A 13,688-nucleotide genomic window follows, 5' to 3' on the forward strand; every position below is an offset into this window, starting at 1 on the left:
GGGGCGCGGTTCGACTCCACCAATCTCCCTCCTCCCTTTACAACGAAAAATTTAACTCCCTAACACTATCGTTTATAAAATTAAAAAAATTAAAAAAAAAATAAAAATCTACAAAAAAGTGCTTTTAAATAAAATATATTGTGGAACCCAACTTACTAACATCGTTGGAGATGCATTTTTCTTGTGTGGCATGGCAAATGTAACTTTGCTATCTAATAGTTACCTCCCTTGGAGATACAAAGCTCAACTGTCATCTTATTTTACTTACACCTCCAAAGGTATATACTAATATTATAGATGTAAGTTAAATCAGTAGGTTGAAACTATATACTAAACTGAAGTAGTTATCTATCGATTCTTCTCATACTTACAAAACCCCTAAAGGTCTGATTAGAGAAATAGCTTTTCTAATCCCTCTTAAACAGAACTTCCATCCTTTATTTACCCATTTAAGAATTAATACTCACGAACTTTCAACTAGAAATCAATACTCTAAGTGAGCAAAGTCCAACGACCAATGCACTTTGAATCAAACATAAGGTTTAATTTGATTTATATCCTTTTTAATGCTAGTATTGGAGAGTGGCAGTTGACCACAAATCCAAAGTCAATCTCATTAGGCTTATGTAAGACTATTAAGTTCTGATCATGCAACAAGGAAACTTGCATTCAAACAAAAATATGGTTCATTAGATTAAAAGCTTTGGCTGCATAAGTTACATCTCACTAATTAATTAGGGTCCTGAAAAACTTTACAACTTAATTAAACCGAGGACAACCTGATTACGCGCTGGATTAAACTGAACTCAACATAATGACGACGACTATTAACAATTCATGTAACCAAGTTTCATACTTAAGTGGCCAGACAACCTTAGTTCACTTATAGCACAGACCCAGGTCGGAAAATCTATGAACATGAATTAAGAAATTGGATAAAATGAAGGTGGTCTAGCACAACCTCTTGGAGTGTGATTGAAAAAAAAAAAACCAAGGAAACTTCTGTCCGGAAAGTGTACATGTCACAGTCTCTGTTAGCTCTCCCTTAAAATCATCTTCAAAATAGCGTTTCAAGGAGTTTCGGGGATGACAAACCCGCCACAGATTTGTACTGCCGTAACAAAAACCACATCATTAGCAGAAAACTCACATAACATTCCAAGTCTGGTGTAATGAAAATTCATACGGAGTTTAGAAACGTTAGCAGTTGTTTCAAATTTGTGCTATTTGATACCTTTTGGTGTCTATACTTCATGCGCACGGCATTCAGAGGACAACCACTAGTGTTCAACTGTAATTCTTGCAAAGCAAGAACTGTGACCTTCAAATCCAATGGCTTGTAACGAGTATAGTATTCGAGTATTGGATTCTGTTAGAGTTGCACAACGGAAGTCACATTTCCAGTATATAATCAACACGCAGGAGAAAATAATGATGCTAGAAAGAGGAAAGACAAACCCATGGGTGGCTGGACTGATCCAAGGTCCATTTGGAAAGAAAAACAGCTGATGCAGCAATGACAGACGGAAGGAAATTCAAGAAGCTATAGTCAACCAAAGTTAGTTCAGCAAGATAATTGGCCAAGTACTCCAGTTCAAGGCTAGGACTCTGCAAAAAAAATAATGATTCCATCGGTATGTCTTTCTTCAAATCAAATGTCAATAAATAAAAAAGCATGGTATCTGTAAACCAAGGCCAAAAGCAACTTTAACTAATCAGGGTACCTTATAAGAAGCTTGAGCTGCTCGAAGAAATCTCCTGAGGAACGTTTTTGTAGTTGGTGCAAATAGTTGAAAACCAAAATACTTCAGTACTTGACTCTCCATTTTCAGCACCTGCAACGTTTCTTTTTTTTAGGAATGCAATGAAAAGAATTTTAACAGGGCAGAATAAACCCGAAGCCCTAAAACCCTTAAGGATTTAACTATGAAATAAACACATGCAAGACCTGCCACAGGCTTTCGGTTTTCAGTATAAAAAGAGAGGGAGGTTCAGGGTTAAAGATTTTTCTCATAAACTTCAGACCTATGACTAAAAGGCATCTTGCCTTCTCCCCATGTGTAGCAGGGACAAAAGGATAAAGTTGCATGATCCTACAAGGTCATTTTCATTTCCTCTATTTATGTGCAGAGGTAGACATTATACTACTTTAGAGCATCCCATGGCAAGCGTTTACTCATTCAGAAGAGGTTTTCCTCATCAGTATATAAATTCCTCATAATTGAACCAGTCTTTTGGAGTAAGAATGGACAATGACATACCTCCTCTCTCGAGTAAGTGTTGTCTGTCATGAAACAAAGTTCTTCAACACGTGGTGCACAAATTTCTTCATATTTCCTGAATAAGATTAAAAAGAGAAGAACCACATCAGCAATCTCATAAACAACATTTGACAGATATCATGTCTGCAAAATGAATTTGAATGAACCCTTTGAAACTAATTATATACAATCACTTGCAAGTGATTCGTAACTAAATCAATTTATCATATTAGTCTATAAATCTTATACAGTTATAGAATAAACTTTATTGTGTCGGTACTTATTTCATCCAACATATATTTCCCTTTCCGTTGCCGCACAAAGCATTTGAATGAACCTTTTGAAACTTCGTATTAAGCAACCATCATGCAATATTTTGGTTAAGGTTTCTTGTTTCCCATTAATGGTCCTTGTTGAAATGAAAGAGGCAAATTGAGGAAACTAATCTAGAATTTAAGGTGATGGTATATTGATGATATTTTTCAAATTGCACAAGCCTCGGAATATAAAGCATATTGCATTGATAAAACACGTTGGACAAATATAAATTGCTTCCGACTTCTGTGCAAAGAAGGCCTACTGACGCTCCGATTAGAAGATGCGACTATGGGACAGAGGTTCAGGGCCGAAGGGGTAGAGGAAGACCTAGGAAAACTTTGGAAGAGACTCTAAGAAAAGACTTAGAGTACTTGGATCTAACGAAGGACATGACACAGGATCGAGCACAATGGCGTTCTAAGATTCATATAGCCGATCCCACTCAGTGACTTGGATTTTCCAAGTCTCCAACCGAGAAGTTTTCCTCACTCGGGAAATTAAGGGAACACTACCCCAACCTACATGCTCCACTTAGAAAGCTTCAACATACAAGCTTCAACAAAAGAAAATTCAAAGAACTTAGCGAAGAAGGCTTTGGTGTATTTAACACAATACGTTGAAATGAAGGAAAGCTTATTTATTGATATCCCCGATAAGCTACAAATATGTACATATACATGAGTCAAAATAAACACACAAGAAGGAGCCTTCACAAAGGTTGCTTAGGAGAAGTCTCAGCAGTCGGTACTGGACAGAACCCTAGAAGGAGGAGGCATCAGAGGTTGATCATTCGGAGCTTCATTACGCGGTACAGCCCCAGAAGACGAAGGCAATAAATGCCTTTGGAACAAACCCACAAATCTCTGATGATCAAGTAAAACTTGACCATCAGTTTCCTTCATCTGGTCAAGCTTCCTCTTCATGTTTGTAGCATAGTCATGTGCGAGCCGGTGCAACTGTTTATTCTCATGCTTGAGCCCTCTAATCTCCTGTTTGAGACTCATCACTTCAGCCGCCAATGATTCAACTTGGCGGGTTCGAGCAAATAGGCGTTGGGCCATATTAAACACAGAACCTGCGCACTGAACACTGAAAGCCAGCGAATCCTTAACAGCTAACTCATCAGACCGTTTGGAAAGTAGTCTGTTATCTTTGGGAGTGAGAAGGTTCCTGGCCACCACCGCAGCGGTCATATCATTCTTCATCACGGAATCCCCAACGGTAAGAGGACCAGTAGGGGAGACGAAGGATGGGCGCCATATGTTGTCTGGAGAAGGCGGGGCTGCCTCTTCAACAAGGTTCAAGTCAAAACGACGGTCGGAGGGGCCAGACATTTTCAAAGGTGTTGAAGAGAGAAGAGGTCGGACAAATCAAGATCTTAGAAGTGCAAGAATGAAGCTTCTACTGGTGGAGATTCAAGTGTGCTTTGGAACTTAATGCCAGCCTCTATAAAAATCTGCACTCGACGGAGCTTCAGAAATCGAAGAGGCGCCTGCTCAGAAATCGAAGAGGCGTTTGCTTTCTCAAAAGTTGGGATGCTCAAAGACCACGAAGGCCGATCTCAAAAATCGAAGAGGCGCTCGCTTTCTCAAAAGCTGGGCTCCCCAGAGACCACGAGGGCCGATCTCAGAAATCGAAGAAGCACCTACTTTTCCAGTCTTGTCAGCACCTGTCACACGCACACTCAGCTTTGCGGAAATTATGGGCATTCTGTCGAAGACTTCTGGGGAAGTAGAAAACACATGAATCTTACTATCCAATCACCCACTTCCCACACGCAACAATAGCTCATGGGGTACCACAGATAACTTTGCCAAAGTTCTCTGCCAAAGTTGAGCACGTGAAGCTTGCAGCTCCCACTACATCGCTCTGACCAAGAAGGGTAAAAGAATAGCAAATAAACAGCACTAACAAAGTTTAGACCCATAAATTTTGAAGGTCTAGCTACCATATTATTACCCACAAGGGTAAAGGAACAGTACCACTGCTGGATAATTGGAAAGTCCCTGTGTGTCAACCTCTGTGCTTCGTGGCAAGGTAGACTAGCAAACATGCCCAACCTTTACTCACATTCGAGAAAACACTCCCAATAAGATTGCTTGCTCCAAAATCGACGAGGCACCGTCCTCCGAATCTCGAGAGCCAGACTCCCAACATGACTACTTTCTTAAAAATCGAAGAGATGGTAAAGGAACAGTACCATTGCTGGATAATTGGAAAGTCCCTGTGTGTCAACCTCTGTGCTTCGTGGCAAGGTAGACTAGCAAACATGCCCAACCTTTACTCACATTCGAGAAAACACTCCCAACAAGATTGCTTGCTCCAAAATCGAAGAGGCACCGCCCTCCGAATCTCGAGAGCCAGACTCCCAACATGATTACTTTCTCAAAAATCGAAGAGACACTGCTCCCCGAATCTTCGAGAGCCAGACCCCCAGCATGATTGCTTTCTAAAAAATCGATGAGGCATCGTTCTCCGAATCAATCGAAGAGGCGCTCGCTTTCTCAAAAGCTGGGCTGCTCAGAGACCACGAGGGCCGATCTCAGAAATCGAAGAGGCACCTACTTTTCTAGCCTTGTCAGCACCTGTCACACGCACACTCAGCTTTGCAGAAATTATGGGCATTCTGTCGAAGACTTCTGGTGAAGTAGAAAGCACATGAATCTTACTGTTCAATCACCCACTTCCCACACGCAACAATAGCTCATAGGTACCACAGATAACTTTGCCAAAGTTCTCTGCCAAAGTTGAGCACGTGAAGCTTGCAGCTCCCACTACATCGCTCTGACCAAGAAAGGTAAAAGAATAGCAAAGAAACAGCACTAACAAAGTTTAGACACATAAATTTTGAAGGTCTAGCTACCATATTATTACCCACAAGGGTAAAGGAACAGCACCACTGCTGGATAATTGGAAAGTCCCTGTGTGTCAACCTCCGTGCTTCGTGGCAAGGTAGACTAGCAAACATGCCCAACCTTTACTCACATTCGAGAAAACACTCCCAACAAGATTGCTTGCTCCAAAATCGAAGAGGCACCGTTCTCCGAATCTCGAGAGCCAGACTCCCAACATGACTACTTTCTCAAAAGCGAAGAGAGGGTAAAGGAACAGTACCATTGCTGGATAATTGGAAAGTCCCTGTGTGTCAACCTTTGTGCTTCGTGGCAAGGTAGACTAGCAAACATGCCCAACCTTTACTCACATTCGAGACAACACTCCCAACAGGATTGCTTGCTCCAAAATCGAAGAGGCACCGCCCTCCGAATCTCGAGAGCCAGACTCCCAACATGATTACTTCCTCAAAAATTGAAGAGACACTGCTCTCCGAATCTCGAGAGCCAGACCCCCAGCATGATTGCTTTCTCAAAAATCGAAGAGGCATCGTTCTCGAGAGCCAGATACCATAGACCACTTTTTCAAAGTGCTCTGACAGAGTTAAAACATGTGAAACTGGCAGCTCCCACTACCGTGCTATGACCAAGCAGGGTAAAGGAATAGCATTACTACTTGTTGTTAGGGAGACTCCTATATATGTCGACCTCCATCCCCAACGGACAGGCAGACCTGCAAAAATGCTCAACCCTTCATCATATCTGAGAGGGCACTCCCAACGAAGCCTTTCGAAATATTCAGCTTTCTTTCCCCCCGATAATACCTCTGCAAACAAGCTATACTAGAGCAAGAATATCTCATATCATCAGGGTTAAAAGCAAGAGTATCTCATATCATGCTTTTTCCCTGTCTTTTCCTTTGGCCTTGTTTTTACCTGCAAGACAAGGAGAAAGAGAGCAATCAGTCAGCACTTGGAATCAAGCTTCCAGCCAGGAACTGACTGCCTGGAACCCCTTACCTGATTACTTACCTGGCATTGCTCTCGAGTACTCATCTTCAACATCTTATGTTTCCAGGGAAGATTCCGCATCTGCTTGAGGAACAGATAGGGCAAGTGCGAAGGATACAAGGAAGCATGTGGAGACAAGCGTAACAGCACACGTGACGATACATCCATTACTCTGTCAAAAGCAAAAGTATCCCATATCAGCAGGGTGGAACGTACTCTAGATTTGATGGACTTGTTTTGACCCTCAAATTCTTCAGTCGGCCTTATACTCTGGAGGAAACCAGAAAACCCTCCAGCTCAGTTCAAGAATAAGCCTGTGGAAAGTTACTTCTTCAAAAGCAAAAGTATCTCATATCATCTCTTCTCATTTTTCTTCTCTTTATCCTTCATGCTGCTGCAAGATGGGGAGAAGGTGAACAATCAGTCGGAGCTCTGATTGCTTACCTTGTCTGTCACCTCTTTCAGCAGACCCCCTAGCTCGGCGACTTGGGGGACTCCTACTACATGGTTTGTATCGCGCTTGACCAAGCCTGAAACTACAAGTAAGCTTCAAGTGAAATTGATACATTACCTTGTGCATCTCCACCAGTTAAAGATACCACCCCTGGATGGAGGAAGAGTACTTCCAGAGAAGATGCCACATCTACCTATGAGACAAATAAGGCAAGTCAAGACGACACCACACTCCGATACTTAGAAGTTTCGTGATTACGAGATCATTCTCCCACAATATTTCCTAATGTCATTTGTACTAAATCATTCACTTGTACTCACTAAAGGAGAGCTTGAACCTATGTACTTGTGTAAACCCTTCACAATTAATGAGAACTCTTCTATTCCGTGGACGTAGCCAATCTGGGTGAACCACGTACATCTTGTGTTTGCTTTCCTATCTCTATCCATTTATATACTTATCCACACTAATGACCGGAGCAATCTAGCGAAGATCACAAAAAGCGACCGTTTTCGCTACCTAGGATCTATCTTGCAAGAGAACGGAGAATTAGATGGAGATCTCAACCATAGAATACGAGCTGGATGGATGAAGTGTAAGAGTGCATCCGGCGTGTTGTGTGACCGTCGTAGGCCACTGAAGCTCAAGGGAAAATTTTATAGGACGGCAATAAGGCCAGCGATGTTGTATGGCACAGAATGTTGGGCGGTGAAGCATCAACACGTACACAAAATGGGTGTAGCGGAGATGAGGATGCCTCGTGGGATGTGTGGGCACACGAGAAAGGATAAGATTGGGAATGAGGATATCCGAGGTAAAGTAGGAGTAGCCGAAATTGTAGGAAAGATGAGAGAAAATCGGCTCCGGTGATTTGGACATGTGCAAAGAAGGCCGACTGACGCTCCGGTTCGAAGATGTGACTACGGGACAGAGGTTCAGGGCCGAAGGGGTAGAGGAATACCTAGGAAAACTTTGGAAGAGACTCTAAGAAAAGACTTAGAGTACTTGGATCTAACGGAGGACATGACACAAAACCGAGCACAATGGCGTTCTAGGATTCATATAGCCGACCCCACTTAGTGGGAAAAGGCTTTGTTGTTGTTGTTGTTGTATTGTTCATTCACTTGTCAATACAACCAGTTGAGAGACAATTTTGGAAAATTTAGGTTTCCATATTTTTGACTGCTAAGATTAGGACTTATAGATAACAGTGATTGCATAAAATAAAATCACAATTTATAAAGAATCATAAGTTGTAACAAGATATTGCAGTTAACTCTGCTATAGGTATGAACACTTACGAGGCGATCAGCAAGCAAGTGATGCCAAGCAATTGAAGTCTATTCCTTTCAATATAATTGTGACAGAGAAACCAATCGATGAGATAAACTGTGAGGTAAAGCGTATCTGGCACCACCTTATATTCCTCTGACACCTGAAACCATTATCGTTTTGTCAAATTAACTCTATTAGTATTCACACGCTTTATATAAAGCATAATACATCATTATAGCATTGAATAAAAACTAAGATGCATTAATGTTCACGGCTATGTTCTGTAATGGAATAGGAGCTTCATGTAAGACTTATTCTGCAAGCTGTATGCAAATGTTACTAAACAAGTCATGAGTAAACAAAAATTACAGTACAAAATGCAAAAGACATAACAATCTTATAAGCAGGATAGCAATATCAGGTAAACGCAAATGCAATCTCCTTTACTAATAGTGAGCATTTCATAACATGAAAGTGAAATCACGGGCATTGTAAGGAAGTGTTTACTTTAGAGGACAAAAATAAGGCACCAAGCTATAAATAGATAACAGATTTTTTAATTTAAATTCCTCAGTTACCTTCCAGTAATACATAAGGCAATTACCGAGTCAAAAACTTGCACTGTATGGACCAGGAAACTGGTTATTGTTGATCAATCGGGAGTAAGGGTTATATAAATGCCATTGATATACTACTCAACTCTATACATACCATTTGGTAAGGGCACAATGTGGGACAAAGTTCAGAGCAAGATACAAACATTTTACCTACAATAACTTGCGTTCGTGAAGATTGAAAATTCAAGTTCAGTCCACCAAAGATAAATTTGAAAATATCCAAAATGAATTATTTCTATTTAAGTACAAAATGACAGTAATATCTTCACAATATAACTCGAAATTAGCTATACAAGGTAGCATCAACTAGCTCCCTAAACTGCAACCACTATTCATATCAGATAAATGAGCTATGTAGACTATCAATAAAAAAATACAAGATAAAAGAACCATGCGAACCTCTACAAGCCAATCGATTAAAATCCCCCTCATAGTTTTGGTGATATCTTGCTGTATTGTTTCCATAAAACCAGCATATGGCCTTCTTTCAAGCTGTCAAAAATAAAATTTAGTTTTCCTGATAGAAAGATGGAAGCTCAAAGGAACCAGCACTGAGTGCTATGTTGGAAACAAAATGAGAGCAAAAGATCACATGCATTTTAATAGGTTTGTGACCTTTGCTTGTGCCAAGAATTGCACGAAGTCAAAGAGCACTGTAGCTTAGCACAGCACTGCATTATCATTCGTAAATCAACCAATTATTTATGTTTCTAATTTGTTAAAGCTTATGAAAGACTAGTATCTATACCAGAACACACCATCATATGACAAAAGGCTTAGACAATCTAAAAAATAATAGCTTCAAAATGGTTTATTTTCTTAAGTGCCACCTCCTTTAACAGAATCTTTTGTTCCTTTAAAAATATGTGACATATACAACTTCACTTCATGATACAGCTTAATGCAGTTTGTTTTACATGTTTCGTACTAAAGATGAAATTGTAACCTGTGCCACTTGAATACATCATGTTCTGTTCCAACAACATCTATAAATAGTTTTCATTTTGTTATCAAAAGATTCTATCTCAAAGGAAAATTTCCGGTTATTTTCATTGCACAGTATGGAAAGGAACCATCTTTAATATCCTTTATGGCTGATCTATTAACCTGTACGAGGCGATCAACAAAACAATGTTCTAATGAAGATAGGAGGCTAAATAATACAGCTTGCCGGAAATCATGTATCAGATTTTCAGATGAGTCTTAAGTACCACTACATCATTGTGGTTTGAGGCCATTATGCTTGTTAAGCTAGATAATTTAATGCGTCTTAAGTATCACTACTTCTTGTCCATAAATGTGTAGCTTTGGTATCCAATTGATAAATTAATCACTGTAATGCATACATATTTAAAATACTGGTGCTCCTAGAAAGGGACTGCCGTACATATAAAAAAGCTTCAACAGCACAAACCTCTGCAACAGATAAATGGTTATAGATGTCAGGGGCATAGAGGCTACACAATAGAGGGTCCTTGTAATCTGCATCAATGTTAACAATATGCTGGTTGCCTGATGTAACCGTGTCCGCTGAAAGACTACCATTGTCTGCTGCAACAATACAATACTAAAGGTCACAAACTACTGCATACTAAAGCCATAGAAGATCCTAAAAGAAACATTATCATCTGGCATCTAGCACTCAAGTAGCTCAGAAAATCATTGTATTGCATTGACATGGATCAACTGTCTTCAGAAGTACAAAGGGTCATATATTGTCACGACACAGTGAAGCAAACTATTGGAAGAGGAAGATTTATATAGTAATTTGTGAATCATGTTGAACCACAACTTCTTTCTCGTCATTATCCAATAACTAGTTTAATGTAATTCTCAAGGACAACAACTCTCATGAACATAAGCAGTACACCATCAAACCTTCCAGTGTGTATTTGTTCAAGCTTTTGGAGTTGGATTGAGTTTACAGAAAACATATGATTATGTTCTATTTTAGTGGTTAATGCATATGACCTCATTGCTAATAGGAGAAATGAATGAAACCTCCTCAGATAAAACCTTCCAAGCTCATATAGCCCTTGAGCGCTCTGCAGTATATAACAACTACTGAATTATGGTAATTACAACTAATCAGCAAAGTGATGTCTAATCATGCTATTTATCAGCCTCTTATCCTTTGTACATTATGAGTAAGTGAAATGGAAATACATTGATATATAAACTCCTATGTAGTGTTACTCTTTTTTCGCATTTCAACTCAAACTTGCATTGATTTGTCATGTTTGGGGGAGAGAAAATTAAAGAAATGCAAACCTTTATACGCAGGGCTTTGGAACTTTGGATTCACTCCAGAACTACGATTTTCCAACGGACGAACATCTTTCACATCCTTAGTTGACCGCATAAGTATGTTGCCATCTTCCACATTGATTGAGCGGCAAAATTCGTCTGATTTAATTTCTGGTTTTACTGTTCCCTGCACAACATTGGTTTTTGAATCTACAGCAACAGAAGGGGCCATTTCCGTCAGCTTTGCCTGACCCTTTTTAGCTGGCTTACTGTTTTTAGCCTGCATTAATTAGAGGCAGTTTTTGAGGGATAAAAAATAGTAAAGTTCATGATGTGAATATATGGACATATATGCATACAAAACTTTGCTACAAGGAAGATACTGGGAAATGGAAATTATAATCTGGAAATGGTCTTTCAAGCGTATTAATACCATGAATAATCTAAAGAATTGCAACTAAAATTAGCAGTACACTAACATAGACCAAGCGTTTCTGTATTTACTCAACATTTATGAGGAAACCTGACTATTTATTATGGAGAAAATCTAACTAGCAGGCTATTGACCTGAATTTTAGTTGCATTGATGCAGTTTCCATATGAAGGTTTACAGAGAGCGTTGGTCACATCTTGAAGTACTGCCCTCCTCTTGCGTTGGATACATGCATTACCAGTAGCTTTTGTATTGTTCTCATCCGTGGAAGCTCTCTTTGAATTTGTTCGCAAAGCCTGCTTCTGATTCTGTTGTGTGGGTGGTTTTGGTGGGGGAATATGTCCAGATGTATGAAGTGCAGCAGCTCGAGCACGTGTTATTCTACCAGGAAGCTCCCTAACATTTGCGGTGACCATATTTTCTCTCTTCATGTTAGCAGAGTTTAGAGAGAAACAGCTCAGCACATCAAATGGAACCAATCAATGTGATCTGCAATAAAACCAGGGCCAAGTAAATTCAAGAACAAGCGGAATAATTAGCATGAAACTACCACAGATTAACAATTCAAGCAGGAAGTATGACATTTGTAAGGTGATATTCAGGGCTACTGTTATGCAATGCATCTCATGAAATTCAAAACCACGATAAGCACGAAAATACGTAAATCAAGAGTCTTTTTTATTTTAGTGCGGTAGAACAGTACAATATGTTGGTGGAAAAAAAGTTATTCATACAAAGGTGCACAAAATTTGAATCTGATACAAACATGAAATAAAGTTATTCATACAGTACACAAGATCACGTCCGTATCAGGATATAAGAAATATGTGAATGATGATCAATGATCATAGAAGTCAAAGTCCCAAATGATCTTTCTAAGTAAACTCCCAAAGTGCCAAATTACATGGATAATTATTAAATTAACCATTTTTGTCACAAAGTACAGATCAATGGAAAATATTGATTCAGCTTATACCCAAATGTATATATATATTCAAATTTCAAATGATAGGCATGTCGAGAAAACTTTGGAAAACCATCATGCCAAGATTTTTTTTTCTGAAAAAACGGAAAATTTGATGTTCAATGGATTTCATTCAGACTAGTACATTGGCCATAATAATCAAAAGTATGAATGAAATGTAAGGAAAATCCAGAGAAAAGCATGAATATATAGCTAAAAATCATTCAGCCCCGTAAATTCGTTTTCAAGGAAACAAACTACAATCTGGAATTTTCAAATTTCAGCTACTCAGATCAGACAGAAGTGGGATCAAAAACATGTAAAAGGACTTAAAAACTGAGCTCGTTTGCTTTTACCTACAAATTCTCAGCAATCAAGCAAAAGCATCGAGCTGAGTTCTTCCAGTTGCAGATAAAATCATTTTTTGCTATGAACCCAATTTTTAAAATTTCAGGATCTCTAAAGTTTACACCTTGACCCGTTTGATCCCCAAGAAAATGGGAGAATACAAAAGAAAATGTGAGCCAAGTTGGAAATTTCTTGGAAATTTCTTCTTTTTTTATACAAAAAACCAAATAGAAGAAGTAAAACCCAGCTTCTGTTAAGTGGAAATTTTCATCAAAAATGAAAAATTAAAGAAAGAAAGAGTCTTGAAACATTGATTTATTTCCTTTTTCTTTCCCCACATTTTCTCACTAACCAAACATACATTGGTCGCCCAGAACAATGTCAAACGACCCAAAACTCGAAGAATTTCAAAAAATGGAAACAAACCCAGAAACCCTAATCGATTCGTCTCCAGAACAAAACAAAAAAATTGAGGAAACCCCTGAATTACATACATAGATTTTGACATGTATAGACACACACATTGCATTGTTGGGCTGAAGATTGACCTGAAGGAATGAATCTCTCTCCCCCCTAAAAGCTCCAAAGGCCTCCAAGGAGAGGTGGAGAGAGAAAGCTCTGAGCTTTACAGAGAGAGAGAGTGGAAGAGTGAGCGGGATTGGGCACAATTTGAAAATCTGACACAGAAGCAAAGTGGAGGTAGTTGTTGCTGCTGGTTAATAATGTTTAATGGAAAAATTAAATTGGAAAATGAAAACTGATTTAATAGTAAATAAATATATTTAAAAATTAATAATATTGTCTGCGAAGGGTTTTGACCGGTTTGACTGCAAAAGGTTAAAACACTGTTCATTGAGTGCGTGGTTTAGCTTTGTTTAATTTTTTTATTTTATTTTGATTTAGTTGAGATTTACGCCTTGTATGGTTGAG

The 13,688-nt window shown here is 39.1% G+C and overlaps 1 protein-coding gene across 6 annotated transcripts; it reads right to left on the bottom strand.

Annotated features, from left to right (window-relative positions):
• Positions 1-668: 668 nt before the first annotated feature.
• Positions 669-13,486, bottom strand: LOC103428713 (cyclin-A2-4). Of its 6 annotated transcripts, none has more exons than XM_070817168.1 (11): positions 13,307-13,486; positions 11,581-11,935; positions 11,038-11,293; positions 10,181-10,314; positions 9,166-9,258; positions 8,176-8,309; positions 2,262-2,337; positions 1,725-1,835; positions 1,459-1,608; positions 1,235-1,369; positions 669-1,111 (listed from the first exon to the last, which is right to left on the bottom strand). In XM_070817168.1, exons 2-11 carry the CDS (start codon positions 11,875-11,877, stop codon positions 1,058-1,060), a joined length of 1,440 nt encoding a protein of 479 aa, XP_070673269.1. In that variant the 5' UTR covers positions 11,878-11,935; positions 13,307-13,486; the 3' UTR covers positions 669-1,057. The 6 variants fall into 6 exon arrangements, with proteins under 6 accessions (XP_070673269.1, XP_028953589.1, XP_070673270.1 ...); XM_029097756.2 differs by having other exon boundaries at positions 10,181-10,317; positions 13,307-13,469; XM_070817169.1 differs by having other exon boundaries at positions 13,281-13,448.
• Between the last annotated feature and the right edge of the window lie 202 nt (positions 13,487-13,688).

The sequence above is a fragment of the Malus domestica genome, chromosome 17 (assembly GCF_042453785.1).
Source record: "Malus domestica chromosome 17, GDT2T_hap1".
NCBI classification, from domain to species: domain Eukaryota; kingdom Viridiplantae; phylum Streptophyta; class Magnoliopsida; order Rosales; family Rosaceae; genus Malus; species Malus domestica.

What these genes read in the sequence shown, in the direction of transcription:
- LOC103428713 (XM_029097756.2), bottom strand. Translation starts at nt 11,877, where the DNA reads ATGAAGAGAGAAAATATGGTCACCGCAAATGTTAGGGAGCTTCCTGGT. An exon ending in CCAAAGCCCTGCGTATAAAG is followed by an intron (nt 10,318 to 11,037) that starts GTTTGCATTTCT and finishes GTATTGTTGCAG; the next exon opens with CAGACAATGGTAGTCTTTCA. An exon ending in ACACTTACTCGAGAGAGGAG is followed by an intron (nt 1,836 to 2,261) that starts GTATGTCATTGT and finishes GAAACGTTGCAG; the next exon opens with GTGCTGAAAATGGAGAGTCA.